At 39.7% G+C, this 19,633-nt stretch overlaps 1 protein-coding gene across 2 annotated transcripts in view; it reads left to right on the forward strand.

Moving 5' to 3' along the window:
- The window catches only part of USP22 (ubiquitin specific peptidase 22), a 98,992-nt gene that overhangs the window by 57,102 nt on the left and 22,257 nt on the right, over positions 1 to 19,633 (forward strand). For both annotated transcript variants that reach the window (XM_027469149.3, XM_027469146.3), the window contains one exon: positions 16,304 to 16,473. In XM_027469149.3, coding sequence (XP_027324950.1) covers positions 16,304 to 16,473 — 170 coding nt within the window. The remainder of the gene's footprint in view (positions 1 to 16,303; positions 16,474 to 19,633) is intronic.

The raw sequence follows: 19,633 nt of genomic DNA on the forward strand, positions 1-19,633 counted from the left end.
AATAGGAAGAATTAGACTCCCAAGGCACATGGATAATTAGCAGGAGCCACCTGGGATTCCCATTTGCAGTGTTGCAAAAAGGCAGAGGGGATCGCCTTTACAGAAGAGTGAGCAAATCCTCCTCATAAAGAAGGGGGTGTGTGGAGGAGGAGAAGGCAGAAACAATCACCGTGGTGCACTAGCAGGTGGTTTCCTGCAGCTGTGCAAGGCAAAGCAGCGTGATGCGGCGGCAGCACGAGGGGAATACATATTGCAGCAAAGCCCTTGTAAAGGTGGCACGGGAAGGCAAACGGTGGCCTGGAAAATATTTGTGGTTCTCTTCTTCATCCTTCTTCAGGGTCCTGTAAGCTGTTCATGGACAGTTGGCCATGTGTTCATGGCCCTAAGTAGCAGTAACGTGAAGGTTTTAAAGGCTGCATCGATACATGGAATACTTTTGTGAATGTACTGGCTTTCTGGTGTTGGTTTTTTTTTTTTTTTCTTTTAGTTGGATACTAGTTAAGTTAGTTCAAATGGAAAAGTGGAATGAAAAATGTGTTTTGGTACAGCATCAAATTTTTAGCTCTAACTTTAGGTTGCTAATTGGTAAGCAGTAATGGACTTAGGTTTAAAATCAGGACCACGCAAAGTGCACCTTGAATGGAAGTCTCTTTTGATGCTTGAATTTCTTGAACTGCACTGTGATGAGGGAAAGGAAAACCTCCTTTAATTAAGACTACTTGAGTGAAAGTTTCCTTGGTGGCTGATAATTTTTTTTTTCTAACTTCATAATTAGAACTGCCATCTGGTGGGAAAAATGTTTACTAAAAGATAGGTTTGATACAATCAAGAAATATTATTCTGCTATTAGAGGAGTCCTTTTATCCCTCTTTTACTGTGCAACTCTGACCATTGGTCTCGATTCTGTTATATTTCTATGAGATCTGAAATTCATGCACATGATAGTAAAATAAATAATTTCCCTTAAAGCTCCTGGGGAATTTTAAGAAAAAAATAGAAATAGAGGTGGTGGTGGTAAATTTTTCAAGCACCCTTTTATTTAAAGGGTGTTTTTCTTTTATTTACAGGATGCTGTAGAGATACGTTTTCATAAAGTCTTGCTAGACTTTCGAAGTTCAGCTATTTAGGAAGATAAAATACCTTTCACAGGAAAAAAAAAAAAGTGGGGGGACCTAGATTTGATCTTTTGGTATCCTTTTTGTGGATTGATTGTCACTTGAGTGCATTTCACCTGGTTTTCCACAGCTAGTGCCTGGAAGCAATTCTCATTGCTGCTATAACATGACTTTGTATGGCCTATCTTCACTGCAGTCATAGATTGAGTTGTCTACGGTTTAATTGTTCCTGAGTAAACTTAGGGATGGCCATGCATCATTGAAGTTCCTACAGTGTTTACCTGCTTGCAGTGAGCAACTATAATTTTTTATTTTTACAGAAACTTTAGTTTCAGAAAAGTAAAAGTCATCTCACCTTCACAAGGATTTACTAACGGACAGCACTTTCTGAGAATGCTTGTTTGGTCTCGGGACCAAACCTTTTGGAAAGGACATAAGCTGATGTCTCAGCGAATGAGTTGTCCTGCTTATGTTTTGATTTCTTGTCATGTTCCCTCCATGTTGATGCCGTCCTATAAGCAAAAGAACCAGCACTACGCATCCCTCTATCACCTGATAAGGATGAAGACATGCTACTACTGAGGAAGACAGCTTTCTTCCATCAGGGGACAGCCTTTTTCTTTCATTTCACCCTTGTGTATGCTCCCCCTTAATTCCAGCCACATGATCCCACCCTCTCCTGGGCATTTGCTCAGTCTGTTCAGTTCAGTAACCTGGCAGAAAACATTGTGCTTTTTGTTGGCAGGGGTTTTGCAAGAGCAGTGCTCTCCTGCGTTCCTGCACTCAGCAGCTTGCGGAGGTTCCAGCACACAAAGCTGGTGCAGGACGGGATGCCTCAATCTCCTTCGGGTGACAGCAGTCACGCTGCATCTGAGCTGTCCTTTCATTCACCTGCCAGCAAAGATTAACTGCTCTTGGGCTCTCACCTTAATAGGCTTGAGGTTAGAGCATGCCAGGAAGCACATCTCAAACATAAAACAAACTTTTCAGGCTTTTTAGTATCCCACGTGAGGAAGACAGGATAAATTCTTTGAGAAGCTAGCACCAGTGATACACTACTGTGGCCTGGACTATTGGAAATGTAATTGGATTATTTTTTAAAAAAGTAAATATGTAATTATGTGAATTCTTTCTTGTCTCTTACAAATCAATCGGGTGTAAGACTGAAATTTAAACGTTCACTTTGGCTTACGCCATTTAATATTCCTGCTGTATATAGATGGGCTCAAAGTTTATGGCTCTGTATTTTTGTCTTTTCCTCAGAGGGAAAAACAATTCTTTAGAGGTAGCTAATATAAAATTTTACCTATTTTTTCCTTGATCACTGGAGAATAGTTAAAAATTGCAGTGCACATTTTTCAGCTTGTAAAGGTTAAAGAAAGCAGGATACTGATTCCTTTTACAAGAAGGTTTTTGTCCAAGGTTTAGTTCTGCTCTCAAGGTAAGGTTGCTGTAACAAGGTGAAATATAACAGGAGATGCAACATCTTTTCTCCAAGAGCAATCATAATGGGATAGATAGGAAAAGGAATTATGTATTCAAGGAAAACATAACTGGTTTGGGCCATTGTTAGGCCTACTGATATTTTTTCAATTCATCTCTTTTTGCAGTAGTGTACAGGTTGCTAAAGAAACCACCAGGCTTGCTTTTGTAGATGGGGAGTATTCTTAGCAACTCCTGGAAGTAAGATACTTGGAATTTTGGAATAGCTGTGTATAGAAATAAAACCTATGCCTTTTCTTTCCAGTAAAGATTAACAAAATGTCAAAAACAGTTCTGAAGAGAAGTTACCTTGAAGTTTGAGCTTCGTGATAGGCTGGCATTGAAAGCAGCTTTAGCAGTGATGTGCTAAGTGTGTTATGGAGGCAAGTCTTACTTTCAGGGTTCTTAAAGGTTTTAATTTTTGTGGCTTTATGTGGGAGCAGTTTACTTCAAAACAGAATAGCAAGCTGAGTAGAACCTTTGTGTGGACTTGATGCTGGCTAAAGAGTAATGTTTTTTTCATACCGGTTATAAAGAATTATTTAAATGTATATATAAATAACAATAAGTGGTAAATGGTTTGACTTTTTCCTTTCCTATAAAGCTTGTTTTGCATGTTTTGTTAGTAGGGAAATAAAATCAGCAAGAGACACCAGTGTATAAGCACCTGCAATAATGTAAGCATTGAAGTTTGTAAAGCTGCAATACTAACCTCCTGGATGTTTACCTTCAATTCAACCCAGGAAGACAGTCCCAAGTTAAAACTACTTTGTGCAACAGGCAGATTGAGCTGGAGGTTGAATTTTTCTGTTATTCCGTCTTGGAAAACTGCCATACATGTTACTTGCACAGAAAATATTTTAATTTTGTAACTCTGGGGGGCTGAGACAAAGGAAGCTGCACTCTGTGCTCACAGCATGAAAATCCTTGGAAGACAGGGCTCTTGATCCAGGACTGGGATCATGTTCCAAACTTCTAACTCAAGACTCATTTTCTTCCTTTGGATTTTTAAAAGTGGATCCATGGTTGTGGTTCCTCCATACACATAACTTATTTCTCAAGACAGTGTTGCAATTTCACTCTCCTAAAATTTTCTGTACGTCTTTGGATGCAGCTTCTTCATTTTGATACAGACAGGTAGCAGGACTAAAAAGTCCCTTATTCCCCTCCTGTATGCTGACTTAATTTGAAAGTGTAATATGTTTGCTGACTCAATTATTTGTCTGTTATCTCTCTCTCTAATGGTAAAGTAGTTAACTTTTTTTCAGTGCAGGGCTTTCTTCACTAAATCATTATGTAACTTTAATTTGCAGTCAAAACACTAGGCTTTTAACATGAAAAATACAGTAAATGTTAGTTGTCAACATCTCCTTGAACTTTTTTCCTTAAAAAAAGAAAGGAATGGATGCTTCTGATCAAGAAAAGCCCAACAGTAATGTATAGCCAGAACTTTAGATTCTGGCCCTCTGAACAAGGTATCTTTATTTAGATAGAAGCGATTCTCTTAAAAACAAAGCTTTTCTTGGTATGGGGGGTATATTTTTACTATTCAGTGGTGTAGTCAGTGCAAAGATAGTTTCATAATCTCTAAATCAAGAGCCAGATAAGGAAGTTGCGAATTAACCCACATAGCTACTCTGATTGCAGCCTTAACGTGTGCCTGCCTTGTCATGGGCAGAGATGTACCCTTAGCATGAGAAGGTGCTTTTCTTACTAGTAAAAATAAACAAAAAAAATTGATTTGCCACTGTATCTTAACCTGTTTGACTCCATGTCATTAGAGAGCATGACATTTTCAACAAGGCCGGCGATCTCCATCTCAGTTTTGTTCTTTTGTGGATCACTTTTGGATTATATTTACTATGACCTTCCATTCTGCTCTTTCCTTTCTGCTTCTAGAGTTGGGCTTCGTGTGGACAGAAGGTAGATACAGTATATACTGAAACCAGGAATGTGCATAAACAGCATGTGGCATGGTTTGTGTGTTGTGGATCGTTGGAATAGCTCTGTGCCAGTTCATCAACAATAATTTGTGCATATTAATATATTTGGATGCATTAAACTTCATTGGCAGTTATCGTACTCCTTAAGCTATTAATTTATGAAATCTGTTTTGAGGAAGGGTAAAAACTTGTTGGCAGCATATGGTGTGATATTGGGGGGAAAGGATGGCTGCGGGTGTGAATTTTATTTTGTCAGTTTAGTGGGAGTACCTCTTGTTCTTTAAAGATGCCATCTGCACAGGATTCTCACTGCAAGTCTTATGCTTCTGTGCAGATCATGCAAGAGCTCACTGAGCTTTAAGTTTGACTGCTTTGGGGGAGGGCAAGAATACTTCATTCTGTGCTACCTTTTGAAGTATTTTGTTTAAAGGCTTTTTCCTTTGCCATCCACTTGCCATACATAAATATACCTTGAAGGATCTACAACTTAAGTAGCCTTTAAAGGCTGGTTGTCATAAGGCTCTGCATCAATCGTAGAGTAGTTTTGACAAACACAGATCCTGTTCTTCACCTACTGCTGTTCTTTTTAGATGCCGGGTGTCTTCTGTCTGTTCTCCCTGACCTTCCTGCAATTATCAGATTAATCATTCTTTTCACGCTCCGATTCATGGACTTTAATGTCTTGACCTTTGAGTTGTCTGGCGTGTGACACAGGACGGCTCCTGCCTCAGGTTCATGGTTGCTTCAGGGTTTCTCCATACCTTTATTCAACTAGTTTAAATTCATTCAGCTCTGTAGGTCTGAGCGCACAAAGAACCCTGCAGTTGTAAGGGGTCTGGCTTCGTTATTAAATCAATGAATGTTAGGCACTGCATATACCTTTGTGACATTACATGTGGTGGTAGCTACTGTGCAGAAATAGGCACTCCAGCTCTTGATGTGATGCACATGTGCTTGCAGTGCATCGTATTTCATCTTTGTCCTCAAACTGATTGATCTTCAGGTGTTACGGGGCTCAGATAATCAAAGATATTACTAAGTATTAGAGCTCTGCGTGGTTATTTCTAGTGCCATCCATGAAAGACAATTTCTTCTATTGCGTGTTCTGTCAGTTTGAGATCCAGATTGCGTGTGTGCACTCCCTAATGTGCTTCACTCCCTGCTAAGAGATCCTGACAAAGATTGGATCAGGTTGAAGCATAACAGACAAAATATCTTCAGTGGGTCTTGATATGCCAAGATAAGAACTCAGAGAAGTTTGGTGCAAGTTCTGTTTCAGAACTTAAATGTCTTTTTCAGTCTTCGTTGTTTCAGACGAGAGGTTCGACTAGATAGCAATGATTTCCATGGGTGATTACGTGCTGTATAGCTGCTTTCCTTTTTTCTTTTTTTAGAACACGATGCATTAGTTTCTTGACACCTGAGATAAAAATAATTTTGTGATGCAGATGGTCAGTAAAAATGCTGAAGATAATATATTGCAGGTATAAAAAGTGTCGTTTCCCTTATTCTTGGGGGGTGGGGGAGAAGGCCTGCCTTTAGGGATGGATTTAACTATTTTACTTTAGTTTATGAAAAGGCCTTTTCCTGACTTTTTCCAGTTCAGGTTATTCTTCACATTTACAGTACAAGGCAGCCATTGCTTTACTGGGAACAACAGTGCAACTTCACATTCTAGTCAGCAGAAATTGTTGCTGGAATACTTTTCATCCTGCCTAGATGAAAGCTCAACCCTTGTGGACTTGTCACAGCCTTTACTCATCAGGAAACTGTGTGGCTGTCTCAGAATTGTCGTTAAGCTCTGCAGCTCCAAGACAGCGAAAGATTTACTCTAAAGGGAAGTATTTTCACTTGTATTCTGATCTGTTCCTTTTTTACTCTAATTGTGATTAACATGCGGACACATTGTCTGGGTCTGGCCCACAAAAGGCTTCTGTCTAGCTGTTATCTTTTCATGTGGAACCATATGGAGAGATAAAATGGCTCAGGCCATACCCACTCAGGTGCACAGAAATTTCTAGTGGAGAAAATCTGTGAGACTCTCATAACTTGGACAAGGTGTCCCTTTCCACATTTTAGGAGCTTTTGTAAACTTGTTGCTGTTTGAAGTATGACCAAATCTATTACAATTCCAGAGCTCCAATAGTATAGGAGCATATCGATAGATTTCACACTGTATGTGCATTTGCCATAATAATGCTGTAGCAGTTTTTAAACTGTGTTACTTTATTAAGATGACACTGGAACACTTCAGAAAACAAGTGCATCTGGGGTTACTGCAGGATCTCATCACTGGAGAGTTTGAAGAACAATTCTGAAAAGCATTTGTCGGGAGTAATGCAGGCAGTGATAATTCTGCCTTGAAGTAGAGGGAACGACCAGGTGACTTCTCAAGATCTACAGCTGTGCTTTGTGTGATTGTAGCGGAAGATCTGACGTACTATTCAGCTGTTTGGTCAAAAACATTCACTTTATTTTGTTTTGGAAGCATGCTTCTTAATTTAAATCCACAGAGGAACAACATTTGCAGTCCTCTGTCTTGCTTTAAACAACTTCTCTATTTACACAGTTTATATGAAAAATTAACCTTAAGAGGTTTGTTTGTTTATATTGCCAGATATTTTAGGAATGCTGACTCATTTTAGCAGGCAGAGGGTACGTACACATGGGCAAGTTACCATCAAATCAGAAGGATGAGAACTTAAAGGATGTTGGGTGCTCCTGAATTGTGCTCCTGTCTGTGTGCTTGATCTTAACCCAAGCACACAGTCCCTGCGAAGTGACTGGCTGTAACCTCACAGCCTGGCTTACCACACTGCCACAAGGGATCCCTTGCTTTGTAGAAAGTTCCATAAACCAGGGAATTACAGAAATTCAGCATAACACAATTGGTCGGTATTATTCCAGAGAATCAAGGTACAAAGTGCCTGTGTACCACTGAAATCACAAAATATCTACAGGGCAATGAAATCATAGGCAGCATGCCTGGTGGTGAAGAATGGAAATTCGCCTGGATTGTGGAATACTTCGTGTTTTGGCATCATGACTTTAGGCGTTGGTTCTAAGATGTGCATGTCATTAGTACAGAGAGGACCTTCTGTTCTGTGTGCTGTGGAATCACTGGTTTGAAGTTTTTGCTTCGATTTCTGTGCAATAATAGTCTGAAATGCTGTGCTTTTTTGTTTGATTGTACTCGTGGTAAGTTGCTTGATGGGTTTGCTCCAAGGATGTGATTTTTCCATAGGTTCTTCCGCCAACGTGTGTCAGAGCTGCATGTGTGGAAAGGCCAATCTGATGCTCTGAAAAGGAATCTCTAGTAAAGCCTTCCTTGGTTAGAGATGTGCATTTTCCTCCTAAATCTGATGAAGTTGGGGGAAACCTATCTCAAATCGCATCTCCATTTGAGCGTGTTTATTTCCATATCATTAATATTTATTTTATATTCAAGTAACTACAAACTATATCTCCTATGCTGAGCCTTTACTCCAGTTTTGTTAGTGTTAAGCCATTGCTTTTATTTGAAGGTACAGCACGGTACAGGGACACATCAGAGCTCCTCCAGATCTGATTTATAGTATTGCTGATAGCTGCAAACTTCATTTTTTTCTTGACCAATGCTAGCAGGTATGAAACAAAGGAAATGAACTGAAATACCAGATCCTGGTGCTGACTGATCCCTTTGTATTATCCTCTGACCTTTTTCTTGCATTACTAAAGTGAATGAATGATATACTGAGCCGCAAAAGCTCATATGCAGAACATCTGTGTAGTCTAAAAATGACATTGAATATAGTTAGTGACCATGGATTAGAAGCGGTGGTTACCTGTTCTCCATCCCATCCTTTCTTGGCAGCAGGGCAGTTAATTTTGTTTCCAGAGCAGTGAGGTAGGAGTAGGAACACAGGCATTAGGGCTACAGCTGTTTTGCTGCTCAGTTGTTGGCTTTAGGCAGTTGCCTGCATGGATTTTTGTTGCAGCTGAGGAGATGGAAGAGCTGGAGGGCTGGCTGTGAAACAGGATGACAGATCCTGGGTCCCTTCCTCATTCTGGCCCTGGCCTTTTGCCCTGACCTCTGCTGAGCTGTTTGAACCTGATTAAAGGGGTCAAAGATTCATCACTGTTTGCACATGATGGGTTTCACTGCCTCAAGGTGAGACTGTTGTGTTTTTTTTTTTCCATGCTAGCAAGGTAGACCATTCACAATGGAGTCGAGCAGGTACAAGAGGAGGATCCCCTTTGGCACGGGTTAGCTGCTAGATTGGCTTCGTTGTCATGTGAAAATGCCCTCGGCCTCCCCTCCTTGTCAAAGGTGGCTCCTGTATTTTGTATCATACTGTAATATTAACCTGGATGTGTCAACAGTCGCTGAATGAAAACGTGGAGGGGGCACTGCACACCTTTTCTAAGTCCAGGTCAAGTGTACGAGGCCGTTCCTGATGGTTCACAGAGCTGCTTTTGGAGTAGCTCCAGCAGCAGGGAGTCCCCAACTCCCTTGTTGCAATGTTTTCTAACTGTGAGACAATTATTTTTAATATCTAATTAAACTTCTTGTGAGCTCAGTCTTTTCTTATTATTATAGCTTGGGTAGGCCACAAGAGTTAATTACAGTCTTCTTTGCAGTTGCCTTTAACGTATTTGAAAATTGTCAGCCTGTCTGTTCCTCTATCAGCACTATCTCTTTTTTTAATTAACTAAGTCAACCAGTGGGTTCTTCAGTTATTTCTCAAGTCTCATGTATTAATTTCATGCAAATTTTCACTCATGTTCTTGCCTTTTCCTCAGTTTGCATAGATGTCTTAAAACGCGTGCTCAGTTCCAGACGTCATCCAGCTGAGGCTCTGCTGTCACCGGGGCAGAATAATTACCTCTCAGACCTTGTCATAAGATGAAGTTTCAAAATCCCATTTGTCTTTTTTCTTTGGTGCAGTATTACATCGTTTAGGTTGACTTGCTACCATAGGTAGCAACTCAACTGCATGCCCCCTTATTGCCCCCTCAAATGCCCCCTTATTTTCTTCTTTTGCATTTAATTTTTCTTGTTTCCTACTCCACGTTTTTATTGAATTGCTTTCAGATGGTTTCTCCAATATGCCAATTTCCTTTTGGATGATTGTTTTGTCTCCCTACTACATTTGCACTATTTTGATATGGTTTGCCCCTATGTTATGTGATGCTATTGAAGCTGTTGAATAAAAATACTGAATGCAATCAATTCCCCATCAATTAGGAGGGGCAGGGACAAACTAAATGCTGGAAAAAAAAACACAAACATTATTGGTAGCTGGATCCACACTAACTCCAGCCAAATTCAGCTTAGACCTAGAGTAGAATGAGCATTTACGGTGTCAGCTTGGGTCAGTGAACAATGTGAACGTGTTTGCTGTGCCCAAGGTGAAGAACCTTCCAAGAAGTACTGGGGAATGCACTGCGGAGATGCTCAGTCTGCCTACTTAGAGAATGTAACCGCCTTTACTTGGACTACTTAATCGTGCCCATGCAGAACTATTGCTGTTGTTTTCATCTTGTGACACGGATCAGCCTCATGAACTATATCAATTCACAAAGACATGCTAGAAAATCTGTTCATTTCTACTGCTGAGCATAGGACAGATGCTGCAAACATTGCTGTGGATGTTCCAGACAATTTAATATAGGTATGTTGCTACCTATCAGTAACTTAATATTTTTTGGATATTTTAATGGGGAAAAATGTAAAAAGGATGAATTGGGAAAGTCTGCATGAATGCTGATGTCGCTACTGCACTGCCCAGTTGCACACGAATGTGCCAGAAATTATCAACAAAAGGCTTCAGGTTGTCATGTGAACCTGAACAAAGTGCTTGAGCATGCATTTAAATGCTGCTTTTAAGTCTTAGCACTCAATGGTGAGATTTTTCTTAAAGACAGCAAAAGTGGAAAGTAGGAGCTGACACGTTGCTCACATGCGTTGTTTTTCTTCTTCTTTGTGAACCATTTGGTTATCTGAAAGGTGGCGAAGCGACTCTTTCTAAAAGCAAAACCGCTTTTGGCCAGGAATGACTACCTTAGAAAACAAAACCAGACAAAACCAAAACAACAGAAAACAACAGCAAAACAGAAAAAAAAAACACCATTAAACTGCAGAGCATCTTGTTAAGGTCACCACTTGCACTCAATACACAGGATATATTTCCTGGTGCTGTTTTTGTTTGTTTGTTTTGAGTTGTCAGCTGCTCAGCTCTGGAACAAGTTGTATTTGGTTAATTCCTCTAAATGAACTGACCAACCCTTTGCCTCTGGGTAAAATTATATTAATAGGGTAAAGAGATTAATAATGAGGATGAATTGCACTTACTGTACAGCAGTGCCATACCGGAACTGAGCGCTGTCGGGGTTGGGTGATTGATCCATCTATCTTAAATAGTCTTCATCTACTAGTGCTGAAATATATGCAAGGAGGAATACTGTATGCTATTTCTCTCTTTCTGCTGAGTAAAGAAGATTTCTTTTATTGTATGGCAGTTAAATTTTATTATGAGTGGTATCTTTGGGGAGGGAGAGACAAAATAAACCTCCTCTCCACTGTCCTTCCCCAAACAACAAGGTTTCTGTTTGATATGTTTTTGGAATGTGAAGGTGGCATAATACCTAAATACTTTAATCTTAAAAGAATAAGTTCATGCTCTTGTAAAAATAGTAGAAGTAGTATAAGATACGATTGGCAGAACTCAAGTGAATTTCAAAATAGATTTTGATGTCAAAATTCCCTGTTAAATTATAAACTTAATGTGGTCAAACTGTTTCCTTGTATCAGTTAAGAACAAAAATAGGAAAATAAATCCTGCCCTTAAAAACTCTGAAGCAAATCTATAAAACTGTTTGAATTTAAAGAATGCGATTTATGCCTCTCTGGAAACTCAGCTTCTGCTCAACCCCCTTACTTTTCTCTGCAGTTTTGTTTACAGCATTTCGAACACTGTGTGTTTACTGGAGGTTATTAAAAATAAATTGACTTGTTAACTTTGTTTCTAAGATCATGTGGTTGAAATCTTTTTCCTTTAAATTGTGGCAATATTTTTTTGTTGAACTGTTTTCAAAATAAATTAATGTCATCAGTAAGTTTATAAAATACTTGAACAAAACTCCTCTAACTTGACTGTTCCCACTCCTGCAGTTGATGTGGGTCTTGTGCAGCCACTGAGAAAGGATGCTTCACCTGAAGCAGGGCAGAATAAATTACCCAAAACGGCATGTTTTTTTTGATTACTCACGTGATGACTGGTGGCACAGAACATCATGCTTTTTCCAGTGTAGGCTTGTAGTTTCGTGTATTTGCATACTGCTACTCCCTTAAACGTGTAGATTTTTTTTTTTTCTTTCAAAAGGGATTATCTTTTGAGAATCATTGTTATTACCAACCCTATCAGCAGAAGCTGTGCTGCGTCTGGCATTTAAATGGCCCAGTAGTGTGCTGGCCTGGTTAGGACCAATGTTTGTAACGGAGACGTTCTGGAAATGTATGGCCTGGCCTTCACCTGAAACCTGAGAGCTGGGAAATGTATTTATTTTTTTTTTTTTTTGCTTTAGGTACTAAAAAGTAGGACAGTTCTCCCTCGAGATCCGTTTTCAGAAAGATGCACTATAAGGATGTGGCAGTTCTTGTTGTATGAACATAAGATGAAAAAAAAAAACCTGTTCTAAAAATCGTCATTGCTGTGCTGCATCGTGTATTTCCAAGGGTTATGCTGAACTCACTTTCTTTAAATATTTTAGCGAGCACTTCCTCAACTTGCACTGACTTCTGATGCTGTCTGTTGGAGCTTCGGGGAACCATCGGCACCAGATGGGGAACTGGGAGGGTTGGGGACCAGAAAATTGCTCTAAGGTGTTGCCGGCCCGTGCTGAACGTATAAAGGAGCTCAAGCTGGTTGTGCTTTAGCAAATCTGAATGGTTTCCTGATTTTTGTCTCCCAAAGCTGTGTTACATACTGACCTACGGTTTTACTTCCAGAAGGTTCATTCAAATAAATCACAGGTCTCTGCGTGGTAATATTTGTTCAGACTGGTTTGTCTGCTCTTTCTATTCCAGCACCTAGCCTAGTTTTTGAGACAAACTGAGCTCCTTTCAGGAGGGCAAGTTAAGCACCTGATTGTTTTTTTTTCTGTCTTTTATATTCATGTGTGGTCCTCTCCTTTCCATTTCCCCCAGTCCCCCCCGCCCCGTAATAGCTGTACGGTTGCATTTCACAGAGAAGTGGAATTTCCTTATCTTGTTTTGGTTTTTTCATCTCGCCTGCGTGGGTGGACTTGCAGAACCAGTGTTCTAGATCTTCCTGCATCACAACAAGCATGTTTGCCCAGCGTTGCAGATCTATTACATTGAGCATTCGAAAAAAAACAATGCCCGTTACTGGAAGAAGACTGAAGAACCGAAGCTGACAAAGGTAAGCCTGATACTTAGAGCCCAGCTTTGAGACCAAATATAAAAGGAAATTCCCAGGTGGGATTATCTGTGCTCAAGGCATTGTGGAAGTAGATTTCTTCTTTGTTTACACCCTGCCTGTTCAGCATGTGACAGAATGAGAATAGTGGTCATATCCCATGCATGATGATTAAAGAGTATTTTCTTTATGTTTCTACCATACGTGATAATTTTGTCTTGGCAGCAATATTAATTTACTTACAATATTTATATTTTTATCAGTAAGGTTAAGAAGAGAAGTAGTGCTTTTATATGAAATACAATTACAACAAGAGCATACGTCTGTGTTTAGAATATATTAGAGATCTCACGGGTTGCTCTTGCTCATTTCACTAAGAACAGAAATAAAGATACCATTACAGAGAACAGCAGAAATATAACGAGAAGTTGGGTCCTGTTGGCAATCCTTAGAAAATGAGCCCACCCTCTGTGCAAGTACGTCCAGTGGAGACCACTGCTTTGGTAGTAGCAAGAGTGGTGGACTCTTGCATTTGAGGTTTTGGAGCTTTATTTTTCTGCTAATTTATGACCCTCATGTTGCAACGCTGACTATTCCAGTTAAATATTGCCAGGCTCTATTAATGGAGAGGGTGTGGCAGGCACAACTCTTCCACATTCTCAATATTGTGTTGACCAGACTGCTGCATAGGCTTTATTTTTTAGCTGCTTCTCTCCAACAACATTTATTTTTTCCATAAAAGTTGCATGCAAGAGAATTTGTGGATCTGAGTTTTGCCAGCTCTTCAGTTTACATAGATTAATTTTTGATGTTTTCCAAGATGCTGCAATTAGTTACGCAGTAGCTTAGCATTAGTTCAGTGCCGTGTACCTGTTTCATTTCAGATGTCAGTCTAAGAGGCAGTATAGCAGCTGCAGTCATTGTTCCCTCGAGGATAAGAGTCATATATGCTCCTTTACCTTTTTCCCTTTCCAGTCAAGTAAGTTCTTGTCTTCTGCTACATTCACCATTTTCTTATTTTTGTAGGGGTTAGAGGTATTCACATTTCAGCCTTGTCTGTTTTGCAGGTTAATTTGTTGTCGGTTCATTCACGTGAAGTCACAGCTAAGAAGCACTCCATACCCACAGAAAATGTGACACCAAAGACCAAGCAAGTGAAGAGTTAACCAAGAGAGCCTGCCGCCGAGTTTGACGCCTCTGTAACTAGTCTGGTGGAAACTTTGAGGAAGATTGATTCTTCTTGTGGTCACAGGGAAACAAGGTCCAGCCACAGGCATGTAATAAATGATGTTTAATAAATGATTCCAAAAAGCTGCCTTTATGTGTTTGCTTTTACTTGTGATTGCTCAATTAGATACTGAGAAGTGCTAGGGCGAGTCTCCCGATGTACCTACTGATTTTCCACTAGTCTTCTGCGCTGTGCACGCTGACTTTGAGTTCTGCTGCTGAACAGAGGGACCAAGTTTTCCAGGGAGAAATAGGGAGGGATTTTTCTGCTCAAAATGCCCTCGTGCATCTTGGGGGCACGTCCAGGGAGCCTCCCGAGCTTCTGTTGGCACCGACTGATTTAAATAAAAAGCAGTAAGTTTTAAATAGAGAACACAGGGGAGAGGCAGGCAGGAGATACCAACCAAACATTTCTCCACTTGCACAGCGTGACCACCTTTCTGTTGTGATAATGTTTGCAGCGATGTGTAGGCTGGGGATTCAACTAGGACTGTGTACAGTGTCGAAGCCTCACACCGTATTTCAGGCTGCTACAACAAATTAACGATTTAACACTTTGCTAATGTTGTGCACACATTTCGTTTGGACTCCCAGCATGAAAATAAAGGGAATTATTGCAATAAGCTTCCTGCCCAGTAGAAGTTGTTACCATATAAATGAGAAACTTTGTCCTGTACTTTGAGTAAACAGAAGCGACAGGAAGCTGTTGGAAGGAGGACTGTGTTTCACTAGGTACGGAAAGAAAATTTCAGAGGGCTCTGTGTCCATCGCCTACAGCTCAGTGTGCAGCTCAAGCTGATGTAGTGCCGTTTCTCTCCGGTAACATAGCAACTGGACCACACCTCCTCCTGCTGAAGGATGCTAAAGAGCCCTTTGAGCACTATCTGGTGTACTGCAAGGGAACTGCACCATTTTTAATTACCACGGCATTGCCAGCTGATGCTTTTTTTTTTTCGTGGAATCGCGAGGATATTCTTTGTTCTCTATCAAGTAATCCATTTTTTCATTCACAGTTTGCGTAGTAATCCCATTTATATTTCAGAAGAGGACTGAGTTAAATTGAAATGAATATCAGAAATGTGTACATGTATCAGTGCATTTTTTTTCTTGTTTCAAAGTAAGCTTTTGATTAAAAAATAAGCATTCTTGTCCACCTGATGATCTTCTCGTTTAGCACTCCTGTATGGTGGTAGTATGTTAACATTTTGGAAGAGTACTCAAGGATTTGAGCATGTTTTTCTTCTCACTTAGACTTTGCAAATGACTGAAAAGCTTTCCCCACTCCTAACCTCTCTTCTGTTGTGCAACAAAAGAGCTTTCCTTTAAGCATCTTGGTTTCCAAGCACAAGAAATCGTCTCTGGGCATTACTGAACGTTTGACTTAAGGTGTGATGAATCCTCTTATGCCAAGTTAAATTTCGTGATGTGTACTGTAGATTAATGTTTAACTTAGTTCCACTCGCTTGTTTTAGCTAGCATTGTTCAGAGTTTTCCTTTAAGGTCGTTTTGCTCAGATCTCAGGTTTTGTGCAAAAAGAAGGATGCGCTAAGTCTGTATTGGACATCCCAGCCTGACTTTTTGTTTTGCTCATGTTGAGGCTGTTCCCTTTGCTGCCTGTCTTAGGAAGATGTTTGTTGCATTTTAACAGTATAAAACCCTTATTTCGGCTTTGTGACCTGCATGAGGGAAAGCCTTTTAAGCAATCTGAAAACTTATTGATTGATTTTAATATATTGGTACCATACCATAGTGATTTATCAGTTGTTGTCATTGCCATTTGGTATCAGCTTGGGGAGGGGGCGTGTTTTGGTGAGCTGTGGCAAAACAGCCCCTTCAAAATAACTCTGTTGGTGTTGCTGTACTTTGAGTTTTACATTCTGCTAAGAATTTAAAACAAAAAACAATAAACTGTAGTGTATTTGTGAGAGCTTGTGACTCAAGTACATCAAAACCAATAGCCTACCTGAAACAACGTAAAGTTTGGAGCTACGCATACTTAGTAAATCTGTGTTGTTGTTGTGCAGACTGTATAAAAATGCAAATAAGTTAAATGTACCTTTTTTTTTTTTTTAACTTGATAATACTTATGTGTCCCCTCCCCCTTCTGTCTTTATAGGTCTACGAGGGCTAATCAATCTTGGGAACACATGTTTTATGAACTGTATTGTCCAGGCACTTACCCACACTCCACTGCTGCGAGATTTCTTCCTCTCCGACAGGCACAAATGTGAAATGCAAAGCCCCAGCTCATGTCTGGTCTGTGAAATGTCTACGCTTTTTCAGGAGGTGAGTGCTGTTTGCCACGATAACATCACCTTTCCACAGATGTTGACTATTTTGTATTCCGAAAGGAATTGTGTTCTATTTGCAAATAGAAAGGGAATGCAAATTCTGTTTCCCCTCAAGGTGGTAAAACACAGACTAAGATCCCACTCTCAAAAATACCTGACTGCTGAAAATGAAATTATTGGCCTTTAAGTCCTACACATAAGTCATCCTTGTTTAGGAAAACGTGCTATTGGGCATAATTACAGTCCTGCCTGCTCTTCTGAGACTGACCTGCAGTCCTTAGTCTTAAAGCTGAATGTGTGCATTAATTAAAGGTGCAAGTTTTAACTTGAAAATGTGTCACAGGCTCTTCAGGTTATAATGGGAATAAGAATAAAGCGATACACAGCCTTGTGGTTTTAGGCACTGGATTAGGTAGGTTTGTATAAATATTTTACGGATCTTGATTCAGTGCTTTCCAAGGGGAAAACATCTTTGTTACCATCTCTTAGGTGGAAATACGTTAATAGCCAGGAGAATGTAAACAATTGAATGCGTTGGTACAGTTTGTACCTTGCATAGAGGAACTCCTGTTCTTTCGCTTTCTCCCCCAGGTGAATAGCTTTGTGATGTGCCTTTCCCTAGGTCTAATCTGTGGTGGATATGACGGGCGCATTCTTTTCATTAGTAAATAGTAGAAGAGCTTTACTATCTTAATTCCACATGAGTAATGTAAGGACTACATGGCTAGACATGAGCTTCTACTTTTAAAAAGAGTCTTTTTTAAAAAACATGTGCATGCACACATAGTCCTTTGCCTTTCCCTCAGTGACTGATATGCTTCATGGTAAGCAAACGAAAAAAAAATATATAGGGCCATAATATATGCTCTTACAGAGCATTTAAGGTAGCTGGAGACATCTGTACACAGAGGAGGTCATTGCAGGTGAGTTAAACGTATGTGAAAGGTAAAGTTCCCCCTTAGCCTTTCCAGTACAAAGTTTTTTTCTAATAGTGCTCAGTACTTGTGTCACTTTGCAACTTTTCATGCTACGTATCAGTCATTACTTGCATATTACAGTACTTGTTTTTGGATATGTGTTTCAATTATTCCCAAGTCTGTCAGAAGCAAAGGTAAAAACAAGAGACAGACATACCAATAGGTTGCAGCTGAGAATTACTCATACCAGATGTGCTGTTAATGGGGAGATATTACTCTGCCTAGATAAAAATTCAGTTATGGTGTAGAAATACTAGTTTCTGTAGATTGTTAAAAAACAAAACAAAACAAAACAAAAAAACCACTACTATTTGCTTATTTGAAAAAGAAAAATAGCTGCTGTTAAAATCTTTCATCATGTTGTAGTATAAAGTCTCATTTTGATAAATGTCACCACATTTTGCTTATACACTTGTATTTTAAAAAGCAAAAACAAAACACACCTTTGGGAAATGAGGAAATGAATTTTGCATTACAGGTGGAGGGGCTGCAGGAAAGATCAAGACTTCTCAGGCAATTATTTATATTTCCTTTTCTATATGTGGAGCTCTGTTGATGGCCTAGGATTCCTATTGCTAGACTACACACAAGCATGTCGTGAAGATGGGGGCTGTTATCCATAATGGGGTTTATATGCAGTGTTCTCATTAAATTCAACTGTAATCAAATTTAATTTCGCACACAACTTTGGGAATCTCAGCCTTCATTTCCCCAATCAAAATTCATGCCTACACTTGAATTAAGTTCTAATAATTAATGCCCGGCAAGTTGAGGGTATGTAAATGAGGGAAGAGCCACCTCTGATTTTAGACTGTGAAGATAGCAGTACGGTAGTCTGTGTCCTTATTTCATGTTGAAGTATTGCAGCTAAGAGCTGTGGGAGGACAACAAAAAGTGACTCAACCGCTTTAAAGTAAAACTAGAGCTTAGTCCTCCACAAGCAAAAGGGTAGCGTCGCATCGAACTTCATATATTTCAACACGCAAACGGTAATTACTACGTTATGTTTATAGCTCTCTGAGCACTCATTGTAAAATTCTGTTTCCCAGTCAGTTTAATTTTTTTAATGTTCAGAAATATGACCAGGATCTTGCAATTCTGGAGTGGTTATCTTTCATGTCTCAGCTCTATGCAATAGTTTTGGCGAATGTTCCTATGCCATCTCTGCAGAGAAGAGATCTGAACGAAGGACAGCTAACCAGTGGAGACCGCGGTGCTCTGGTTCTCAAGAATTCCTTCCTAATTGAATTACTAGAGAAACTTTGGGTCAGGTTCTAGCTTGTTTTTATGGAGCTTTCCCACTGGAATTAACCGATGCAGTTATCCCAAGGCATCTTGCCCAGTGACAGATGATCAGGGCAAGGGTTAATTTCATCTCCCCTCCACCCTTTTTTCTGAAGGTGTGATCTTAGGCAAAAGGAATGCCGGGGGATCCAGTGAATGCACAGAGTAAGAATTCCTGGGGAGAAAAAGACTGTTTTGAACATTAAGCAAAACTTACTATATATCAATAAGCATATTTTTGCTCTTTTGCTTTTGAAACAGAATAGGAGGGTCAGTTGTTGTTGTTGAAGGTCATTCAGTTATGTAGGTTGTGTCGGTGTCTTCTCTTTGATAAATAGGGAGGCGCAAAGTTCTTCTACCTTGAAGTAGGTTGGTGGTGAGTAATGAGTGTCAGATGGTTCTCCGAATGGAGTTCTTGCCTAATAGCTTTTCTTGCAAATATGCCAAGCATTGAATCTCCATTTGTTTTAGAAAATATCTAACTGCATCAATTAGCATTCTCATTTGTGCTACTTGAAACCTATTTCTCAATAGAATCATGACATGAATTACAGTGCATGAGAAAGGGAATGAAAAGGGTTTGGGAATAACAGATAGTGGTGAAACTGGATGGAGGAACGACAGAACACAAACCATTCATTGAGCCTTTTGGCTGAAAGGGTTTGTGCACTACTCTTACCTACTGGTATTGGTGCTTTAGTTTTGTTTTGCCAATAAAAATTAATTCTGAAATGGTCCACGTCCCAAGGTTTATGGAAGTCCTTTTACAGAATAACCATTCGGTATGTTAAGATTAGTGGACCTGCACTCTGTGACCAGAATAGCAAGAATACCTGAGAATATAGTAGAATGCAGTGCATCCACTCAGAAAAGTAAAGAACAAAGCCTTTTTTA

This window comes from Anas platyrhynchos, chromosome 15, assembly GCF_047663525.1.
Source record: "Anas platyrhynchos isolate ZD024472 breed Pekin duck chromosome 15, IASCAAS_PekinDuck_T2T, whole genome shotgun sequence".
NCBI lineage: Eukaryota > Metazoa > Chordata > Aves > Anseriformes > Anatidae > Anas > Anas platyrhynchos.